At 44.7% G+C, this 23,385-nt stretch overlaps 1 protein-coding gene across 5 annotated transcripts in view; it reads left to right on the plus strand.

Moving 5' to 3' along the window:
• The window catches only part of Fam53a (family with sequence similarity 53 member A), a 32,624-nt gene that overhangs the window by 2,197 nt on the left and 7,042 nt on the right, over window positions 1–23,385 (plus strand). For 3 of the 5 annotated variants that reach the window (XM_048414983.3, XM_085692054.2, XM_048414982.3), the window contains exons 2-4: window positions 14,710–14,944; window positions 19,850–19,904; window positions 22,191–22,930. In XM_048414983.3, coding sequence (XP_048270940.2) covers window positions 14,867–14,944; window positions 19,850–19,904; window positions 22,191–22,930 — 873 coding nt within the window. In that variant the 5' untranslated portion in view covers window positions 14,710–14,866. Of the gene's footprint in view, window positions 1–14,709; window positions 14,945–15,125; window positions 15,146–19,849; window positions 19,905–22,190; window positions 22,931–23,385 lie in introns of those variants that run through there. The other 2 variants (XM_087909118.1, XM_048414985.3) reach the window with 2 other exon arrangements.

Genomic DNA, 23,385 nt, shown 5'->3' on the forward strand with positions numbered 1-23,385 from the left:
AGCCCGAAAATTTTCTTTTATTAAGAAAAACTTTATTTTAGCTTTTGAGAAAGCTCTCATTGTGTGACTCAGGCTAGTGGCTGGCTTGTGATCCTTCAGCCTCCTCTCCTGTGTGCTGGAATTACAGGCATGTATCAGTATATTTAGCTCAAAAACACTTTTATGACATAATGAACACCTTTATTTTGTATGCTTACTTGAAAAATTAATAATAACGAAGGTCAGTGTGATGATTCACACCTAAAATTAGTAATAATGAAAGAAATTATATAAACTCCTTTATAGTCTACAATGACATTTCTCAAAGGAAAATTAACTTATATAGTAGAGTTCCGGGTACTTTAACTCCTTGAAGCTTTGCTAATGGGTAGTTAATTACCCCCCCCCCCTCCACAGACAGTGTTTCTCTGTGTCCTTGGCTATCCTGGAACTCACTCTGTAGACCAGGTTGGCCTTAAACTCAGCGATCTGCCTGCTTCTGCCTCCCGAGTGCTGGGATTAAAGGCGAGTACTAGAGTTAAAGGCCATCTGCCTAGGTGGTGGGCTGAGTAATTCATTCTTATTTTTAAGGGTTGGGGTTGAGCTAGTGAGTAGGCTGTCAAGTCTCAATCTGCATGTTCCACCTGGCTGATCAGACCTCACCTGATGCCTTTTATCAGCGAGGAAGAGCACAGGTACTGCCTTCTTCCATGTGGTGCTCTACAGTCTGGACTCACCAGTACTGATTGTTCCTGATGATTTCCTTTTTTAAATTTATGGTTCTTTTATTGGATTGCAAAGGTGACACTACCCAAGAATGGATTCTGTGTACTTGAAAAAGTAGGTGTGGTTGTGTCTGCCTATAATCTAATACTTGAGAGGTTGAGTCTAGCCTGGGCTATGTAAAGAAAATGACTAGAATCAAAAAGTACCTTTATTTCCTGGTGGAGGTGGCACAGACCCAGTACTCTGCAGGCAGGGGCTGGCGGATCTTTGTGACTTCAAGGACAGCCTGGTCAACAGAGTGAGTTCCAGAACAGTCAGGGCTACATCTTTGTTTTTTTCAAGACAGGGTTTCTCTGTAGTTTTGGAGCCTGTCCTGGAACTAGCTCTTGTAGACCAGGATGGCCTTGAACTCACAGAGAGCCACCTGCCTCTGCCTCCCGAGTCCTGGGAATAAAGTTGTGCACCATCACCACCTGGCTCAGGGACACATCAAGATGTCTCATTTTAGAAAAAGATTTATCTATTTTATTTTATTTTTTAAAAATATTTATTTATTTATGTATACAGTATTCTGTCTGTGTGTCTGACTCCAGGCCAGAAGAGGGCATCAGATCTGTTTTCAGATGCCACCATGTGGTTGCTGGGAATTGAACTCAGGACCTTTGGAAGAGCGGGCAATGTTCTTAACTGCTGAGTCATCTATCCAGCCCTCTATTTTATTTTTATATTCATGAGTGTTTTGCTTGCATGTATGTATGTGCACCACATGTGTGCCTGGTGCCTGTGGAAGTCAGAAGGGGAGGCTGGGTCCTCTGGAATTGGAGTTGTGGATGGTTGTGAGCCACCATCTGGGTGCTGGAAATTGAATTTCTCTGCAAGAGCAACAGATACTCTTTTAAGTGGTGAGCCATATCTCTAGCCCAGATGCCGAACTTTTTGAGTTTTGTTTAATGTGTAGTGATAGCATTTTCCATTTTAATGCTAAGCCGAGTGTTTCAATACCCTAAGGCTCTTTGCTCCAGTTCATCCCTCCCTCTCTCAGCCACTGATCACCACTTACCCTTTTTACTGTCTCTACAGTTTTGCCTTTTCTAGAATGTCATACGTTTGGCATTCTTTTCATATTGGCTTCTTTCACTTAGTAATGAGGTGTAAGTTTCTTCCTTGTATTTCCTGGTTTAATAACTCACTTTTAAAGGCTTATTTTTAATTGTGTGTATTGTGTGTGTTTGATTATGTACAAGTGTTGTAAGTGCAAGTGCTAGAGGAGTCCGGAAGAGGGTGTTAGATCACCTAGAGCTGGAACTAGAGGTGGGTATGAGCCATACAGTGTGGGTGCTGGGAGCTGAATTTAGGTTATCTGCAAGAAGATGTATACTGCATGCTGACTAGTTTTGTGCCAGCTTGACCCAATGAAAGAGAGACCCTCACTTGAGAAAATGCCTCCACTAGATTGCTTATGGGCAATCCTGTTGGGCATTTTCTTGATTGATGATTAATGTGAGCAGTGCTACCCCTGGGCTGGTGGTCCTGAGTGCTATAAGAAAGCTGATTTAAGGGGGCTGGAGAGATGGCTCAGTGGTTAAGAGCATTGCCTGCTCTTCCAAAGGTCCTGAGTTCAATTCCCAGCAACCACATGGTGGCTCACAACCATCTGTAATGAGGTCTGGTGCCCTCTTCTGGCCTTCAGGCATACACACAGACAGAATATTGTATACATAATAAATAAATAAATATTTAAAAAAAAAAAGAAAGCTGATTTAAGGCCGGACGTCGTGTGCACACGCCTTTAATCCCAGCACTGAGGAGGCAGAGGCAGGTGGATCTCTGTGAGTTTGAAACCAGCCTGGTCTATAGAGTGAGTTCCAGGACACCCAAAGATGCACAGAGAAACCCTGTCTGGAAAAACCAAACCAAACAAACAAACAAAAAAACAAAAACCCCAAAAACCTCAAGCAAGTTTTCACCATATGAAGAGACAGAAAAAATGGACCTCTGCACACCAGAAAGGAGGCGAATGGAAGCCCTGGCAGACACCACATCTGTCATTCACGTGCTCTTTGATTCCCTAGTCTTTAGAATGTGAGAAATAAGATTCTGTTGTTTTTAAGCCACCTGGCCTAAGGTATTCTCTTTTTGAATAAATGCTGTTTTATCGAGCTGGGCGGTGGTGGCACACGCCTTTAATCCCAGCACTTGGGAGGCGGAGGCAGAGGCAGGAGGATCTTTCTAAGTTCAAGACCAGCCTGATCTACAAGAGCTAGTTCCAGGACAGGCTCCAAAGCTACAGGGAAACCCTGTCTCGAAAAAACCTAAATAAATAAATAAGTAAAAATACTGTTTTATCTATGTATTTTGCTATGTGTATGTCTGTGAACCACATGTATGTAGTACCCAAGGAAGCAAGAGGAGGATGTCAAGACTAGAATTACAGATGATTGTTAGCTGCCATATGGGTGCTGGAAGTCGAACTCAGGTCCTCCAGCAGAACAGCCAATGTGCTTCACTGCTGAGTCATTTCCCTAGACCCCTGTGGTCATTGTTGTCTTTGTTTCTTCTCCTTCTTCTTAATTAATGACTTTATTTTAAAATTTTTATTAGATTTATTCATTTTATGTGAGTGTTTTGCCTGATTCAATGTATATGCACCATGTGTGTGCCCAGTGCCCATGGAGGTCAGAACTGGAGTTAGGGATGGTTGTGAGCCACCATGTTGGTATTGGGAATGGAACCTGGGTCCTTTGCAAGAGCTGCAAGTGCTCCTAACCACTGAGCCATCTCTCCAGTTCCATCCTGACCCTATGATATTCTTATGGACTAGGAAAATTAGAATTGCCTTGCCTGTATAGATTGAATTAGGACACGTTAGCATTTTGCATGGACGTGGGCTACCTCATTGTTTTGTGTTTCTCTGATTTGTTTCATCAGAGTTTTGAAGTTTCCTCATAGATGTAGGTCATAGCCTGTTGGATATATATGTCAGTAATTTGTGAAATGCTTGCATAAATGACATATTTTTAATATGCCTCCACTTATTCATTGCTAGCATATGGGAAAACGATTTTTTTTTCCTTTTTCTGAGACTGGGTCTCACTGTGTAACCCTGGTGGTCCTGGAACTTGTTTTGTAGACCAGACTCACCTTGAACTTGGTGATCTGCTTGTCTCTGCTGGGATTAAAGATGTGTACCGCCATGCTCGGCTGAGATTGCCTTTTCTGTGTTAATTCCAACAGTCTTAACTATAATGGCTTATCTTTCCAGAGTTACTTTGTTAATTCTTTCAGATTTTCTACATAGATGATTGTGTAGTTTTATTCCTCTCCCCAAGCCCCCCACCCCCACCCCACCAAGACTGGCTTTCTCTGTGTGTAGCCCTGGCCGTCCTGAAACTCCCTCTGTGGACCAGGCTGGCCTAGAACTCACAGAAATCCACCTGCCTCTACCTTCTGAGTATTGGGATTAAAGCATGTGCCACCACCACCTGGCTTTCTTTTCTTTTTTTCTTTTTTTTTTTAATATTTATTTATTTCTTATGTATGCAATATTCAGTCAGTGTATATGTCTGCAGGCCAGAAGAGGGCACCAGATCCCATTACAGATGGTTGTGAGCCACCATGTGGTTGCTGGGAATTGAACTCAGGACCTTTGGAAGAGCATTGCCTACAATGCTCTTAACCTCTGAGCCATCTCTCCAGCCCCCTTATTTTCCTTTCTTTCTTTTTTTTTTTTTTGTTTTTTGTTTTTCGAGACAGGGTTTCTCTGTAGCTTTGGAGCCTGTCCTGGAACTCACTCTTGTAGACCAGGCTGGCCTCGAACTCACCTGCCTCTGCCTCCTGAGTGCTGGGATTAAAGGCAAGCGCCACCACTGCCTGGCTTTCCTTTTCTTTTAAGGACTTGTATTATGTTATTAAGAAATGATTATGAGGGGACATTTGCTTTAGTCTCAGTGCTTTGAGTTTCTTGCTGTTAATTAGAAAGGTTAGCTTTTTTTTCTTTCTTTTCTTTTTTTTTTTTTTTTTGGTTAGGCAGAGTCTCATTTGTATCAGGGTCTCACTATGTATTCTTGGCTGGTCTAGAAGTCACTCTATAGACCAGGACGATCTGTTTTCTACCTCCCAAGTGCTGGAATTAAAGGCATGTACCACCATGTCTGTTTTTTAAAATTATTTTTAAGCATTTACTTATTTGTGTGTGTGTGCCCATATGTGTGCTCGTGTGTACTTGTCTGTATGTGCATCATGGGCATACAGGGACTCTCAGAGGCCAGAAGAGGATATTGGATCCCCTGGAACTGAAATTACAAATTATGAGCTGTCTGATGTGAGTACTGGGAACTGAACCCAGGTCTTCTGCAAGAGCAATGTGTGTTCTTAACCACTGAGCTGTCACTTCAGTCCTGGCAGCTGTTTTTTTCTTTGTTGTTGTTTGTTTGTTTGTTTGTTTTCAAGACAGGGTTTCTCTTGTGTATAGCCCTGGTTGTCCTGGATCTCATTCTGTAGATTATGCTGGCCTCGAACTCACAGAGCTCCCACCTGCCTTTGCCTCCTTAGTACTGGAATTAAAGGTGTGTACCACAACTGCTTGACCAGCTGTTGTTGGCCAGCTGTTGTGTTTTTCTTTTTCTTCTTCTTCTTCTTTTTTTTTTGGAAGATATTTATCAAGTTGAAGAATTTTTTTCTCGTGGCCTATTTTGCTGTTCTAAAAACATTTGACACTAGTGTTTTTAAAACATATTTTTTTAATTATTCTATTCTCATACTATAGCAATTGACATGAAAGTCTTATGTGACCTTTCCACCAGCAAACAAGTCTCAGTTCTTCAGTAGAAACCAGTTGGTTACTCCCTAATCCAATTAATTTCTGACACTGTCTACTACATGGAGGCCTCACCAGCCCCTTCAGGTTAAGGGATCCTTCCACAGGACTGCCCCCACCTCTCAAACTGTTTGTTGTAAGTCTGTGTCTGAAGCTTCTCACTGACTAGCTATAAACTGAGATTCTCATACCTTCCTCTTCAAACTTGATTAATCTGCTAGAGGTTTTCACAACAGTTGGGACACACTACACTTCTACCCCACAGGGATGCAAAAGAACAGCCAGGTGAAGATATTCAAAGTCAGGTCTGGAAAAGTCCTGAATACATGACTGTTCACCCCTGTGGAGGGTGTGCTCTGCATATGGATGAAAGAGGTGGCCATGTTTTCACATGGAGAAAGGAGGCTGTGTTCTCATGTGGCAGAAGGAAAAGAGAAGGTCGTGCTCTTAATATGGTGGAAGGAGGGAGGGACCCATGCTTTCACATGTGAGAGAGGAGGCCATCTTCTCATGTAGTGTGACTGAGGGAGAAAGTGTCTTTATCTGGTGCAAGAAAGGGAAGTAGGAAGGAAGGACAAAGTCATGTCATGTGCTAGAGTGGAAGGACAAGACTTTGTCCTCATGGAAAGGAGGGAAGACTGTTCTTACAGGTTAGGTGGGAGAGGAGGGCTGAGGGAACCACAGAAGGAGGGTCAGTCCTCCTGTGGTAGGAGGGGAAGAAAAGGCTGTGTCTGCAGGAGGTCCAGGGGCTGTTTTCTTCAGTACTGGAAAGCTAAAGGGTGAGCTGCAGAAGCAAGCCTCTTTATTCATCGGGGAAGAGTCCTCATGATGTAGTAACATAAAAGGCCTGAGATATGTTACAAACAGTAACAACCTTTCCCTTTTTTTCCTCCTGGTTCTGGGGGGTGGAACCCAAATCCTTGTGTGTGCTAGACAGGTGCCTTGCCACTGAACTATCTCTAGCTCATCTTCTGTTCCTGTTGTGCGTGTGTATGTGTGTCTGTGTTTATCACAAATAGGTTGTTTCTTGCATTTTATCAAATGCTTTTTGGCATCTTTTGATCCCAAAATAGAATTTTATTCTTTTTTAGCCTGTCAGTGTGATGGGTTGCATGAATTGACTTTTACATCTATGCAGTTTTGAACTAAATATCCTACTGTCCAAATCACTAGTTAAGGTTTTTAATACTATCAAGATGTTGATTTGTTATGTTTTTGTTTTGTCTTTTCTTCATGTTGTTTTGAAAAGGCTTAAAAAAAAAAAAACAACTTGTACCAACGTTGTGGAACCCAAACAAGGCATTGTCCCAGACATTTCAGAATCAAGATGACATCCATGTGTGACCTTTTAAAAAATGGTGATGTCTAAACAAGGCTATTCCAGTCTCTCTGGGAATCAGTATGATGTCTAGATGTAACATTTTAAAAGAGCGATTGAGCCCCAGCTGATCAGTAACTACCAAAGAAAGACAGCAGTCTGTGTTGGTAGTCACACTGGTTTCGCTTGCATGACCTCTGTAGCACGTGGGACGCTAGCCTTTCATTCTCCCTTGTTTCCTGCGGTGTGGTCACTGCTCCAGGAGGGGAGCAGGGCATTTTGGCTCCATTCTTTGTATTAAGTGTTGTTGTTTGGGCAACTATGGCAGCATAGCAAATTACCTCCACAGTTGGTGGCTGGAAATAGTAATGATAATTGTTGTCCATGGTTGCTGGGGTGTGGAATTCTACATCAGCTCAATGGAGCAGTCCATGTGTAGAGTCTCAGGCAGGTTGATCAGGTAGGTATGGCTCACATATACACAAACACGCCCTAGGCCACTGTCCACATGTCTCCTGACATGCTGCCTTTGATCTTTCTTTCTTTCTTTCTTTCTTTCTTTCTTTCTTTTTCTTTCTTTGGTTTTTCGAGATAGAGTTTCTCTGTGTAACAGTTCTGGCTATCCTGAAATTCACTTTATAGACCAGGCTGGCCTTGAACTCGCAGAGATCGCCTGTCTCTGCCTCCCGAATGTTGGGATTAAAGGTGTGTGTCACCACCGCCCTACTTGTGGTATATTTCTAAAAAGTCTGGCAGATGGAGTACCCTTTCACTTTAGTCTATACTGCTTAGCTTCTGTCCACTGTGTCCAAGGAGGTAACTGGACATGGCTTTCCCTGAGAGAAGTGTAGGAATCTTAGGCGTGTTCTAAAGCCTCTGCTCATGACTTGGCAGTTACAAACTGATGTGCATCAGATTATTAATTATTTTCCTACATTAAAGGTGTGTGTGTGTGTGTGTGTGTGAGAGAGAGAGAGAGAGAGAGAGTCAATTCTCTACCATTTCAATTCTGGGGAATCAAACTCAGGTCATCAGGCTTGGAGGCAAGCCTTTTACTCATCGAACCATCTTGCTGGACTTTCTACATTTCAGTTTTAAAGATTTATTTTTATATATGAAAGCATTTTTTTGTTTTTTTTGTCTTTTTTAAAATATTTATTTGTTTATTATGTATACAATATTTTGTCTGTGTGTATGCCTGAAGGCCAGAAGAGGGCGCCAGACCTCATTACAGATGGGTGTGAGCCACCATGTGGTTGCTGGGAATTGAACTCAGGACCTTTGGAAGAACAGTCAGTGCTCTTAACCGCTGAGCCATCTCTCCAGCCCCCTTTTGTTTGTTTTTTGAGACAGAATTTCTCTATGTTGCTTTGGAGCCAGTCCTGGAACTAGCTCTTGTAGACCAGGATGACCTCGAACTCACAGAGGTCCACCTGCCTCCACTGGGATTAAAGGCGTGCACCACCATTGCCTGCTTATGTGAAAGCATTTTGTCTGCATATTTATATGTGTGCCACCTGCATGTTTGGTTCTCTGAAGAGACCAGAAGAGGGCACTGGGTCTCCTGAACTGGAGTTGCAGATAGTTGTGATCTGCCATGCAGGTGGTGGGACTAGAACCCAGGTCCTTTGGAAGATCAACAATTGCTCTTAATTACTGAGCCACTTCTCCAATCTTCTGCATCTCTCTCTCTCTGTTGCCCCCTTTTTCTCCCCCCTCCCCCGGTGTGTAATTTTTTTGTCTGTTGCTCATACCAGTTTCAGTCATTAGATTGATACTTTTCCTGTTTCGGCCACTTGAGTACCTGAGGTGTGTACCATTGTGCCTAGCTTTCAGCTGCTTTTTAAAGAGAAAACTAAATAAAAAAGAAACAGAAACCTGGCATTTTGTGCCAGTGTCTTAGCTGCCTATTGCTTCTTGACTTTGTGATGACCTTGGTTTAGCAGAACTAACTGGTAGGTTCCTCTATTCTCCAGTTAGAACTACCTTCAGGCTACAGTGCTTTTGTCTGTGTAGTGGGAGCCACATGGGCGTGGATAATTCTCTGCTGGCCAGGTTTTGTGCTTTAGGCTCCTTTCTTTGTACAGCAAGCTCTTTAAGCAGGACTTGGAAGCTTTTCTTCCCATGAAATATGTTAGGAGCCAGAATGGAGGAGGTGGAGTAGCTTATCAAGCTTAGATTTGAATTTAGTGTCAAGGTCTATCTTGGCCAGTTACCTGCTTTGGGTCTACTGCTCAAAAGTGACTTTCTCCACCTGCCCATGCTATTTCCAGGCTCTTCTGAAGCCTGGGTGTTCACACAAATCCCACTGTGCTGCAAATCCTTACTAAGATCTACGTCAGGCGGCTCGCCTGTGGTAGGCACTCCTGGACTGCCTTTGTGTAGTACCTGTTCAGGGTGTGCCACTCTTGGGTTGCTGGCATGACCACAGTGTGGGATGGAGAGGAAGAAGACCTTGGGCTAAGGTGAGGATTTTGCTCTGGGTCCTGGAGCCATGGAAGGGTGACTGAGGAACCTGGAGTCCTGGCATCGCCTGCTGAGGCCGGGTCTAGGGCTGCCACATGGGTCGGAGGACTGCCTTACGAGTCAGCAGTTGCCAGGCTTGGAAGGTGTGGCTGAGTAAGGAGGAACAGCAAGGAGCTGGGTGTTCTCCAAGCTACTGGCTTAATTGCAAAACAGTTCTGGTGACTGCATTGTAGAGAGCTGACTATAGCCCATCCTTTGTGGCATGTTTACTCCATGTGGAGTTGACATTCAGGAGGGGTGGATGTGGGACTGGCTATATTTCCCCAAGTGCCTGCTGAGCTTGCACTTTCTCAGCTCCCATCAGACTACCTGTCCCTGGTGTCCTGGCCAGGGCTGGTCAGTTCTGTCCTTTGAGCCAGGTTTCTCTGATTAGGCTGTGTCTTCCCTATGTCCATCTGGATACGAGTCTTGGCCTTCATCCTGCTCTGCTCTTACTCAGCTGTTAGTCTTGTTTAGCACCAGAGTCATTCTTCAGAGAGGCTTCTCTGCCCCTCTAAACAGGCCTTTTGAGCTATGTCTCATTTTGTGCATTCAGGTTTCTGTAAGGGGAGATTCTCTTGGCATTGTGGATTGAATTGCATTTCTCAAAGCTGTATTCAAGCTGTAACTCCAAGATCTGTGAAGTGACCTTATCTGGAAATTGAGTCTTTGCGGGAAAGACTTTTTTTTAACACCTGGCTAGTCTGTTCCCCCACTTGTGAACTACTTTGTTTTGTAGTGCTGAGGATGGAGCCTCAAGCACCTAGGGACAGGTGTTACCACTGAGCCACACCCTAATCCCATGAGCTGCTTTTGAGTTGCCTATCCTTGTGAATTGTACATTCATGCCTCCTTCAGCTCAGTTTCCAGCAGGCTCTTTATACCATGTTTTAAATATCTGTGATTATGACAAGGGTGACAGTTCCATATTAACTTAGCCATTACCCTATTTAGCAGCAATGCAGACCCTCCCAGCATCCACACTATTCTTCACACAGAATGCTGATATAATTTGGAAAATAATACCAGTAATGTGTTGTTATCTAGCAGCAATTAATCAAACTTTGGATGTTGTCTCTTTGAGGATCAGTATTGCATTTGATCCCCTTTCGCTTGGATGGGTACTTGCTCTGCTTTTCCATGACCTAGCAGTTATTTTTAAAAAATTTAAAAGGGGTGCTGGAGAGATGGCTCAGAGGTTGGGAGCAATGGCTGCTCTTCCAGAGGTCCTGAGTTCAATTTCCAACAACTGCATGGTGGCTCACAACCATCTACAATGAGATATGGTGTCCTCTTCTGGTGTGCAGGCATACATGCAGGTAGATACTACATGTATGTATATATAAATACTGTGTACATTAAAAAGTAAATAAATCTAATTTTTTGGGGGGGATTTTATTTTTGTTTTGTCTATAAGGTGCTTTGCCTGCATATATCTGTGCACGCATTGTTTGTGGAGGCCAAAAGAAAGCTTCAGATCCTCGGTTACAGATGGTTGTGAGCTGCCATTTAAGTGCTAGTGGTAGTGAAAAGCCACCAGAGTCGTTAAGGGTTCTCAAGAATTTATTTAGGTATAGAATAGGGGTAAACACTCACTGAATAGAATACCGCTGCTTATCCAGCTGCCTTCATCCAGTCGTTTTGTCCAGGGGTAAAGGGCAAGCTGCTTACTCTGCTCTGACCACCCAAGAGAGCGTGGGAACAAGAGAGGGTAAGATCCTCTCCCTAAGTTTATAAATTGTCATGTGTGCGAACAAGACCATACCCTAGGATTAGTGATTCCCAAAATTCATTAACTAAAGGGATTGAAATTTCACAACAGCTAGGAATTGAATCTAGGTCCTTTGGAAGAGCAGCCAGTGCTTTTAACTGCTGAGACATCTTTCCAGCCCAACTTACTACTTCTAAAAGGATCTGTCAGTTACTTTGTTGACGACCTCACCTGATTCCCCAGACATTTTCTCCTGTTTAAATTGAGGTTCAGGTTGGGCAGTCGTGGAGTACTCCTTTAATCCCAGCACTCGGGAAGCAGAGGTAGGTGGATCTCTGTGAGTTCAAGGCCAGCCTGGTCTGTGGAGCAAGTTCCAGTACAGCTAGGGGTACATAAAGAAACACTGTCTCGGGGGGAAAAGAAAGTTGAGGTTCTGTGTTTTTGTACGGAGTCCCACAGCGGGTTGTGATCTTCAGGAGTCTTGTGGTGTCTGTCTGTCCTGTCACTAACTGGTCACTTTGATCCTGATCAGGCTAGTTTTCATTATTTTTCTTTGTAATTAGGTGTCTTGTGGGAAGATACTTAGAGACTCAAATATCCCATTTACTTTTGAATGTGGTTGGCATTTAGAGATGATCCTTGCTGGAAACTGTTATATAGGATATGGTAAAATGGAGGGTTTTTAATTTTCTGTTGTTCTGTCCCTGTTGATAGTTGTCACTATGCTATAAGGAAGGACTTTCATTTTTGTTGACTATTTTTCTCAGATATTAACTCATTCATGTGGATTTGGGACTCCTACTTCGTATGGATTGGATTGTTCCTGTGGTCCTGTGCCTATTCCATTAGGAACCTTTCATCCTCTTTGGAATCATACATTACCTCCTTTAGTTTATTCCAGGTGCTCCAGCTTTAAAATTAGTGGTTTCTCTAATGACTGTGTGGCTTATTTTAAAATATAAAATCCTAGTGTTTTGTTAAATTTTTTAAAGTTGCATTGTACCTCTGTGGCCTTTCTAGGTTGATGTGTGTGCTTTGTGATGAGGTTACCACAAGGTGTGTGAGCTGGAGGAACGGCCCAGCAAGAGCACTTCCAGAGGTCCTGAGTTCAACTCCCAGCAACCACATGGTGGCTCACAGCCATGTGTAATGAGATCTGCTGCCTTCTTCTGGTGTGCAGGCACTCATGCAGGCAAAACTGTATACATAATAAATAGCTAAATCTTGAAAAATTAAATAAAAAGTCACAGGGTGAGACCCTTGTGGTGGCACATGGACCAGGAATGACCCTTTGTCATCATGCTCATTGATGGAAGACCCTGCAAAGCTCAGGTTGGGGAGGGCTTTCAGTTTAGATGAGCAGTGAGACCAGGCTGTCCATGGCTCTATGTCCCTGCTGGCTCTGCCAAGTAAGCTGGCCCTACTTTAGCTGCTACTCCTCCCTGGTATAAGTTGGAGATGGTGGTCACCCTGCTGGGGCTGAGTATACCAAGTGCTGTGCCTCTAGGCGTGTGGATGGGATTTCAGGTCAGACAAACTAAACAGGAGTGGTATGTGAGTGGTGTATATCCGTGGCTGAGAACAGCACCCATGTGTTGATGGCACCTTTTAGTGAAATGACCTCACAGATATGCATGGGCTGAGCAACCTGCTTTCTACATCTGCTAGTGGAAACTCATGGCAGGCTCTAGGCTAGCCAGTGTGTGCTCAGTGTGGAGTTGGTGACGTTACTATGTTCCCCATGCTTGCTACATGCTGACCTTTCCCTGTTCAGTTACATGTTGGCTTTTGAGCCTCATATTTCAAAGTCACAGAGGAAGTGCTTGTTGCTTTTGTTGACAGCTTATGTATATATTTTCAAGAATGAAAAGTGGGTGTTTGATCTTGTTTGAGGTCTTTCTAGTATCTGTAGAAATGTTCATATGATTTTCTCTTTCATTCTGTTACTTTATTCTGTTGACAGAGTCCTATGCTTGGGTACATATTGTTTGCTAGCATGAGCCCTACCTGGCTGTGATAGATGCTTTCTTGTGGCTCATACCCTCTGCTCTTGAGACAAACACTCCTTTGGGTGGAAGGAGGTGGCCTGTGTTGGTTGTGAATACATATTGCAGAGACCCTGAGGTGGTTCTGTTGGGTTAATTCAGCTTCTAGCAGCTCTGCTCTGTTTTTTCTTCATTCTTCTTTCGAGTACCATGCTTGACCCCTTCTGTTGCCGGACAGTGTCCTGTCAAGGGCACTAAGTGCAAGGCTGACTATCTAGGTCTTTCACCTTCATCTTTTCTTTTTTTGTTTGTTTTTCTTTGACTCTTTTTGGGGGGATCTACCACACAACTCTCAAATAAATGCATATAGAGGCTTATTCTTTCTTGTGAATACCTAGCCTTACTTAGCTTGGCTTATTTCTAACCAGCTTTTCTTTTCTTTTTTTTTTATATTTATTTATTATGTGTATAATATTCTGTCTGTGTGTATGCCTGCTGGCCAGAAGAGGGCACCAGACCTCATTACAGATGGTTGTGAGCCACCATGTGGTTGCTGGGAATTGAACTCAGGACCTTTGGAAGAGCAGTCAGTGCTCTTCTCTTAACCACTGAGCCATCTCTCCAACCCCTAACCAGCTTTTCTTAACTTAAATTATTCCCTCTACCTTTTACCTCTGGGCTTTCACCTTTCTCTATTTCTGTATTTCTTTCTTTCTTACTCTGTTGCTGGTTATGGCTGGCCCCTCAAGCCCTCCTCTCTTCCTTCTTTTCTCATTTCTCAATCCTCCTACTAGATTTCTTCTCCTGTTTATTCTCTGCCTGCCAGTCCTGCCTATCCTTTCTCCTGCCTTGCTATTGGCTGTTCAGCTTTTTACTACACCAGTCAGATGTTTTAGACAGGCAAAGTAATGCAGGTTCACAGTGTTATACATGAAAGAATGCAGCACATCTTTGCATAATTAAACAAATGTTCCACAGCACAAACAAATGTAACACGTCTTAATAGTCCACAACAGTGCTGAGAACCCCAGCTTCAAAGGCTAGAGTAGGGGTGTGTGTGGCCAACTATAAGAGCTAGCAGGCCTCTGGTATGGGCCCCAGTAGCTTGCTGCTGGTGTTCTCACTGGGTGTGGCTGCCGTTGTCTCTTCTCAGGCATTCATTGCACTTTGGGGACAGAGCCTGCCATAGGCTTTCTTGCCACTTCAGGAGAATCCTTGGTCTTCATCTAGAACAATAGTTTTCAACTTTCCTAATGCTGTGACCTTTTAATACAGTTCCCCATGCTGTGGTGAACCCTAACTGTAAAATTATTTTCATTGCTACTTCATAACTGTAATTTTGCTACTGTTATAAATCATAATGTAAATATCTTTGTTTCCTGATATTCTTAAGTAACCCTGTGAAATGGTTGCTCCACACTACCCCCCCCAAGCAGTTGTGACCCATAGGTTGAGAACTGCTAGATGTTCTAGATGTTACAAGAAAGTTACTGGAGATTTAAGGATGTTACTAGAGGTTCCAGGAAGGAACATGCTTGGTTGTTTTGGAATTGGGAAGGTATTTGCCAGAGGGATATTAGGAACATTTTGTGTACACATGATGTTGTATGTAACAGAAATGTGGATGGAAGCATTCTACATATGGTCATGTGGCAATTTCTCTTTACAGAGACACAGCCCTGATGAGTCCATGGAAATGGGTCAGCAAAGTTAAGTCAGAGCTATAACCCTGAGTTTTAGCTCAGACCTGATGACTTGAGCCTGCTGATGTCCAGTGTTCTGGAAATTCAGTGCCCATAGATGTGGACCAAGAAAGAACCCCGGCCATGGTTACTCTTATCACAGAGAAGCTGCAGAACCAGAGTTTGGATGACCTTACCCGAAGGGCCCGTGAGGCTGGCCCGGTGAGTCAGCTTGGGGGTCAGAGTGGGCACAGCCCTCTGTGTGGAGACATAGACATGGAGACAGTATACTTAGGGTGGAGACAGAGCTGAGTGGGGGCGCTGGACAGAAGCCAGTGTCTAATTATCACCACAAACAAATCAACTTCTAATGCAAAATTGACCAACACAGATTTCTGTGGCCTGCTTACCAGATCTGCCAGGGTAAGTGATCCTGTGGTCCTGCTTCCCCTTTCCAAGGATGTCTCAGATTTATCAACTCAGATTCATTCATCTGCTTTAGCTTAGTGGGTGGGTCTCTTTTTATTTTTTTAATCATGAAGTCATTTATTTTATCAATTCATAATTACTGTCACAGCTGGTGGTTACTTATTTTTAATGTTTTATGTTTGTAACTACTTATCATATGACTCCACATGCACTTTAATGTTTTATGTTTGGTTTTCAGTGCCATGAAACTTGACACTAACACAGATACACTCTGAATACAGCTAGGGATTCCAGAAACACAAAACAAAGAAAGTATACAAACAACTCTTGCTCTCTTTCCTTCAGGTCTCATATGATGATGATATCTGTGTTGGGCCATGGTCATGCCCAGACTGTAGGCATGAGTCTTTCTAAACTTGGATGCCCAAAGGATGTTTTTCTTTCTAGTGAACTTTTCATAAAATTTACACTTGGAAAAGCAGATTCACCTAGTCAAGGCATTCTAAACATAATTAACAATTTTCTTTCTTTTTTTTTTCCCCTCAAAACAGGGTAACTTTGTATAGCCTTGACTTTCTTAGAAACAGCTGTGTAGACCAGGCTGGTCTTGAACTCAGAGAGATACACCTGCCTCTGCCCCCTAAGTACTGGGATTAAAGGTGTACACCACCACCCATTGGCAATTTTCAAATAACAAAACTGAGTATCAGTTTTAAAAGTAAAATTTTAAATAATGAAATTTTAATAAAACTAATAGTCATTAAGCATTCAGTGCCTCCATTGCTATAACTGTGGTACTGATCTGGGTTGTCTGTACTGCCTGCTTGAGCCTCCATGTGCTGGGTGGGGACAACTGTGGTGGCCACAGTTCTGGTTCTTGGGCCACAAGACTGATGCTGTTTTTTAAGCTCAAGGTCAGCAGAACTAGAGGAGAGTGCAAGGAACCTCCCCTAGTCTTAGGGCTCTGTTGTTGGGACAGATGCTGATGTTTGCCGCTATGGACTCTGTCATTATGGGCTTACAATGTGTGCCTGATCCTGCACCTCTGGTCCTCCTCTAAAGCCAGAGTCCATCTGTACTCCTCTGATTCAGCAGGACTGAATCCTCCCATCTGTGCTATCAGTATTCATTTTATTTGGTCATATTATGTACTCTCTGCCTGAGGCACACCCAATTTTTCTTACTTCACCTCTCATGCTTGAAGGATAGTGAATAGTCTGACTGTTGCAGAAAGACCTGGAAAAATGTGTGGTTGTATCTGAATCACTACTACCTCAAAGGTGGAGAGGCATAGATGGTTTGTGACCATAGGTGGAGGATTGGTGAAGGCAGTGGTCTCATGTATTGCTGGGTTGCCAGAGCAACAATGAGTATCTGGGATGTGATTTGGGGTATACATTGAAGATGGGAGTTTTTTGTTGGCTGTGAAAATAGGTTTGGGGGTGACAAGGACAGGGCAATTGACAAGTCATTGGGCCCAGCTATCACATGTATTTGGACTTAGACAGCAGGGGACATTGGAACCTGAATTTCACATATGCATTTCAGTTGTGCATTGAAGCTTCTGATGCAGAGCTGGGAAAGTGTTTACTTACCTCTAGAGAGGCAGGGAGATAAGGAACCAGTATAGCTGGAGGAAGTGGGCAATGACCTGGGCAATAAGTGCTTTCCGGGATGAGGGCTTGGTGGCAGTGGAGATACTATGCTGGTTGTTTTTTGTCAACTTGGCACAAGCCTGATCATCTTGAGAAAATTAGGTTAGGCATTTTCTTGACTAATGATTGATGGTAAGGGCACAGCTCAGTAGGAATAGTACCACCCCTGGGTAGTATAAGAAAGCAGGCTGAACAAGCTGTGCAGAGCAAGCCAGTAAGCAGCATTCCTCCATAACTTCTGCTTTAGATTCTGCCTTCTGGTTCATACCCTGATTGAATTCTTGCTTTGGCTTCTCTCAGTGGACTGTGACTAGGGATATGTAAGCCAAATAAACCCTTTCCTCCCCAAGTTGCTTTTAGTCATGGCATTTTATCACAACAGTAGAAAACATAACTAAGACATATGGGATTTGACTCTTATGTGCCAAGGGCTTGAAGCAGAAGGGCTGTGATTCAGATCAGAGTAGCAGTCCCCTCTAGCTATGGGAAGAGGATAATGAGGTCAATGGAAGCAGAGAAGGTCAGCTAAGACCACAACATTAGCTTGGTCCAGGATAGATATAGTAGAGCTAGAGTAAAAGGCTAGGGGCTAGCTGTCGGGAAGAGCAGAGAGGAAAGTGGGATGTGACTGAGCCGGAAGGAAGAAGCATGGAAAGTTCATCGTGTCACTGGTTTAGATGGTATAACATGGGCGGTCGGTGCCCCTAGCCATGCCCATCTGGGCAGGGCCAGGCTTGAATTGGCCCAGTGGGAGCCTGCTATTTCAGCAAATCTACTTTCTTGAGTATCTCTCAAGGAGGCCCAGAAGCTGCCATGTCTCAAGGTCCTGGGATGTTGTATGATACAGAGATTGGTCCCTCCAAATGGGTGTGATCAGTGTTAGACCCACTTTCATGAGTGCACTCATGTCCTTGGGTTCTTCACCTTCTCATCCCATCTCTCACAGATCCCTGTAGATGCCTGCTATGAAGTGTCTGGCCATGCTGTACCAGTCCTTGTGCACTGAAAACATCTGGTTAGGTACAGGCCCACAGCTCCTCAACTATCCCAGGAACCATTTCTATTGGCTGAGAAAGGCCTGCCCTTCTTGGAGTCTGTTAGGTTATTCTGGTGGGTGCATTCCTGTGCATCCTGGGGATGCAGGCCCAGGGAAGGTGGGCTATGAAAACAGATCAGGTACTTGCTCTCAGCAAGTGCTTGGTCTGGCTGACTAGTGGAGTGGCTATCAGCCACCTGGAAAGAAACCGTTGTGCTGGCCCAAGACTGTGGTCTTTGGCAGCTATTCGAAAGGTGTGGGCAGCCCACTAATTATGCACAGTGGCATAAGAGCTTTCACCATTTGCAGTATTTATAAAGCAGCCTTCTCTCTTTCCATCTTAGTTTGAGGTTGTCCAGTGCCCTCAGAGTCCAGTTTTGTCATGTGTTCACTACCCCCATTCAGCTATGCTCAGAGAAGCATAATCCACTGCAGAGGAAGACCTGTCTATCTGTAGACAGGCACCTGTTGTTAAAGGGTACCTTTCTGAGCCATAAACCCAACTTTTAACTTCTTTTATTTTTATTTGTTTTTTCCTTTCTCTTTCTTTTTTTTTTCTTTTTTTGAGAATAGAGTTTTACTTAGCCCACCTGACCTTGAGCATGCTGTATACCCAAGATCCTTCTTTTTCCATCTCTATGAAATCCCAACTGCTGAATTACAGGCATATGTCACTCACTTGTCTTGCTTATTGACTGGTTGATTGACCAAACAAGGGTCTTGCTAAGTAGCTCAAACTAATCTGGAGTTTGGAGTATTCCTCTTGCCTTGACCTCCCTGACTGCTGGGATTATAAGTATGTGCTAAACACCTGATTTCTCTTTATGTGAAACAACAGTAGTTCTCCAAGACTGCTGGTACAGTTGCTATGGCATTTCTACTAATCTTTGAGACTGCCAATGGCTTATCTGCTTTCCTGGAGTGGGGTTCTTCCTGCTGTCTGGACCCTTCTCAGGACTGGGACCATCAGGCTAGGGCTTGGATACTATATTTGGACTGTCATGACCAGTAAAGGGTTTTTGGGTCTTGGCTCAGTCTTTTTTTTTCTTCATTTTTGTGTGTATGGGTGTTTTGCCTACATGCATATCTGTGCACCACTTTTGTGCAGCCGCCTGTGGGACCAGAAGAGATCATTGTATCCTTTGGAACAGGAGTTATAGACAGTTGTAAGCTGCCATGTGGGTGTGGGAATTGGAATTGAACTCAGTTCCTAGGTCCTCTGGAAGAGCAGCCAGTGCTTTTAACCACTGAGTCATCACTCCAGACCCTCAGTCTTTTTTTTTTTTTTTTTGAGCTTTATTTTTATTTTCCATGAATTAGTGTTTAGCCTGAATATATGTACACCATGTCTACCTGGTACTGGAGGAGGCCTGAAGAAGGCATCAGATCCCTTGGAACTGGAGTTACAGATGGCTGTGAGCATCTGTGTGCATGCTGGGAATTGAACTGGGATTCTGAAAGACTAGCCAGTGCTGAGCTGTTTCTTAACAGCTGAACTGTCTTTCCAGCCCCTCAGGATCTTTCTGAAAAGTAACTAGGTGGTGAGGTTTAAAAGACCATTAGTATAGACCATCCAAAAGGAAAAGGCCAAAACTTCAAGAGCAAGTATGAGAAAGCACATAGTGGGTCTGGATGATGTCCGTTGTTCAGGTAGATTTTGTTAGGTTAAAAAAAAAGCTTCCATTTGGGCTCAGTGGGTAAAGGCATTTGTTACCAAGCCTGGCAACCTGAGTTTGATCCTGGAACCCACATGGTTTTAAAGACATAACTGACTCCCATAAGTTGCTTCTCATCTTAACATGTGCACTATAGCAATACATAACCACCCCATTTAGGAAATAAATGTTTAATAAAATCTTCAACCTTTTTATTAAGAAAACGATACTTTCTAGAGGTCAGTGCCTTTAATTTTAAACACCAATGGAGGTGTTCGGGAGAAATGACATTACTGTAGTGAACTCTTGAGTTTTCACATAAGTACTGAGACTTCTCTCTTGTCACTTTTAGTATTCTGCTGAGAAACTGAACAAAAGTGGCCATTTGTTCCCTTTGGAGATTGGCGGTAAGTGTCTCAGAAGCACAGGTAGAGTCTTTCTAGGGCTGAAGAGGCTGATGATGGAACAAGGTGGTGTTGGGTCTTTGGCCAGGAGGGGATTTTGGAACTGCACTGAGTCAGATATTTAGAGCAAGATTCAGAGAGGCCTTTGTGTGACCTACATGTGGGACAGGAAGATCACGAGCCACCACCCTCCCTGCTCAAGATCTAGAAGTCAGAACTGGTCTCTAAGCAGGATGGGCCAGGGTCAAGGCCAGCGCAGGGCCTCTCTTTGCTGCTGCTGGTGATGTGGGAGGAAGCTAGAGAGTGCTTTGCCCTTTATGTAAGACACACGGCCCACTTTGTGGTTTCCTTTAGCTATCAGGGGAAGGAAAATCAGCTGGTATGTGTTCTGGCTGCCATTCTGCTGTGATACACACTGACTGAACAAATACTGAATCTACTTAGACTTGCCCTCACTTCCTGACACATTGCTCTTTAGGAGTTACAGAGGACAGTAGTCCCTAAGTGTGGGCACACTTCTGATTAATCCAAGCAAAGACCCTGAGGTTAGAATCACCCTGTGTTGGTCTTGACAGTCTGAGCAGCATACATGGTAGAACCATGTCAGAGTCACCTTGCTGAACACCAGATTACTAAAGTAGAGGTATTGACTAACCTTTTCATGAACAATTGGAAGTAGAATGTGAAGTCTCTATCCCCATCTCACCGGACCTGTGTCCTCACTTTTGCTTGATTTTGACTCCTCCAGTCCCTCCTGCTTATGGGACCGTGTTAACTGCCTCAGGCCCTCCTCAGAGTTTCTGGGGGCCTCTTATATACTCTGTTCTTCCCTTTCTCCCTCAGTCGCCACTCTTGCCTTCTTGCTATCTCAGGTCATCCCAGGGCCCTTGATGGAGGTAATCCTGGCTGTTTCCTATTGGTCTCTTGGCCCATACTCTGGTGTCCCTTAGTTTGACAGTGATTGGAAGAAGCAGGGAAAGGCTGAGTGACCCATGGGATGCCTTTCCATCAAGAGTGTGCAGAGCATCCTTTGGTCAGGTCACTGGATATTTGAACTTCACAGCTGGGTTAACTATATGAAGACACACACATACCTGACTTTGCACTTCTGTGAGTGAGGGCTGGAGCAGGTGCCTGCCCTTTGCAGCCATCAAGAGGAATAGAAGCTAGTTAGGGCCATGGTAGCTTTGAGACGCTCATGCAGGGTCTGAATGCCAGGTTGTACTGAGTGCTTGAACTGACCCAAGGAGAGTTTGACTAGTCTGGACAGCGATATGGAGAGCTGTCATGTGGGTATATCCCCTGGGAGATAGAGATTTGTGTTAGCTCCTGGGGTGCTGAGTCTTGTGAGCTACAGTCTGGGCTTAGATGTCTTAAGGACTCCTAAGTCTTCCTTAGGGGGCTTGATGGAAGGGTCAGAAGAAGTACCCCTTTTGTTGCACTTAACCTGTGATGTCTTAGGTACATGGTATTGCAGGATGACCAGCCACCAAGGGGCTATTGCCAGCACCCTGCTTTAGAACTGAAGAAGTGGAAGCTTGAGGATGTTGGGCAGGGTCACAGTCCAGTGTCCAGCAGGCAGATGTCCAGGCCAAGTCTTGTTTTGTTTGAGACAGGGTTTCACTGTGTTTCTCAGACACAAAGGAAAACTCTAATTTAAATGCTTGCCAGTTCTGCCTTTGCCTCACAAATACTGGGATAACAGGAATGAGCCACTAAACCTAGCTTCAGGCAAAGCCTCTATCTGTAAGATATGAAACTCTGCTTTGGTCATTAAGAAATGTGGCAGTTTCTACAAAGTAGCTTTGTCTGACTCCTGCCTGGCAAAGGTCCACCTTTAAAGGCTAGCCAAGGACAGGAGTAAAGCATTTTGATGACACAGTATATTAGTGAAATGGGGGTAAGATCGGAATCGGGTTATTTTCAGGAAACACAGGTGGAGAGACAACTCTTTAAGACCAGGTGAAGCCAGGCATGGTGGCACGCACCTTTAATCCCAGAACTCAGGAGGCAGAGGCAGATGGATCTGTGACTTCAGGGCCAGCCTGGTGTTCGTAATAAGCTTCAGGACAACCAGGGTTATATAGAGAGACCCTATCTCAAAAAAGGAAAAAAAAGCCAGGTGAAGCCTGGTGATTCAGGTGCCAATGGCCACTGAAGACAGGGTAGTACCAACCATGTGAGTAGGGGTGTTTTGTGTTCAGATGTGTCTGTGAGCCTGGGAAGGGAGGCAGCAGTGTGGCTTCCTATTGCTCACCTGTTTCTTCATACACCTTTGTGTTTCCTTAGCGGACAAAAGTCCCTGGAAGGCCTTACATGGAGGATGGCCCATTGGAAGCCAGGTGGCCTCAGGCCCTTTCCCATTGGGCCCATGTGGTGTGTCTCACACTGAAGGTCTCAACTGGCAGCTGGCATCTCCAGGGCCTATGGATGTGGGCAGCTTCTTGGACCTCCGTGAGAGCACAGGGCCACCTGCAGCACCACCAACCAAACGACACTGCCGGTCCCTGTCGGAACCAGAGGAGCTGGCTCGATGCCGCTCCCCATGGCGCCCTGGCAGCTCCAAGGTGTGGACTCCCATCTCTAAGAGGAGGTGCAACAGTGGTGGGAGCGCCACCCTGCAGTGCTGCAGCGCTCTCGGGAGCCCTGCCCTGCGGGGGCGTTCAGGCCTGCCCAGGAGTTCTGTGTCACCGCCGATGCCCCGGCCAGCTTCAGCCAGCAGTGGCTTTGTGGATGGCAGTGAGGGCAGCGCAAGCTCAGGTCCGCCTTGGCTTTCTGCCGGACCCTGCCCATTTTCCTCCAGGCGTCGACTGTCTCTCTCACAAGAGCACCTTGTAGATGCGAACACTTGCCTGCCTTCAGCCAGCAGCACCCCCACATCCACACCTGAGCTAGGCCGACACCATGGCCTGCTCCGTTGCCGCTCACAGCCTTGTGTGTTGGATGGGAGGAGGGTCCGGCGCAAACGGAGACGGGAGGAGGATGCCAGGTGGACGCGGCCGTCCTTGGACTTTCTGAAAATGACACGGGTGAGGCTGTGTTCTGTTCTGGTTGCAGGGAGCTATGTTCTGCCTTGTATTGGTCTTGGCGTAGGCTTGTTATGGCCAGCAGGCCTCTACTCTTACTTGACTACTTCTGAGCTGAAATGCTGTGTAAGGCCATCTTGTCAGGGAGCATGGCCTGTGCCAGCTGACCCCAAAACCTCAGTCATATCCCACAGGCAGAGCACCCACATAGGGAACCTGGACCCTAGGCTCTGAGGAAGCAAGGAGGGGCTGAGTGTGGATGTTCGATGAAGCCATTGCATATGATGCAGCCTCATCTCTTGGGAACCCTCACTACATTTTGGGGGTGGCAGTTATTTATAAAGTGAAAAGCCTTTCCTGGAAGCTGAGGCAGAGCTTGGTACCACTGAAGGCCTAGACCCTTGGCTTGTGCTGACTGCAGGAGCCAGGGCTTATGACTTGGACTGTGCCTCATTCAG

Source organism: Myodes glareolus, chromosome 8 (assembly GCF_982192425.1).
Source record: "Myodes glareolus chromosome 8, mMyoGla1.1, whole genome shotgun sequence".
In the NCBI taxonomy this organism is placed as follows: Eukaryota; Metazoa; Chordata; class Mammalia; order Rodentia; family Cricetidae; genus Myodes; species Myodes glareolus.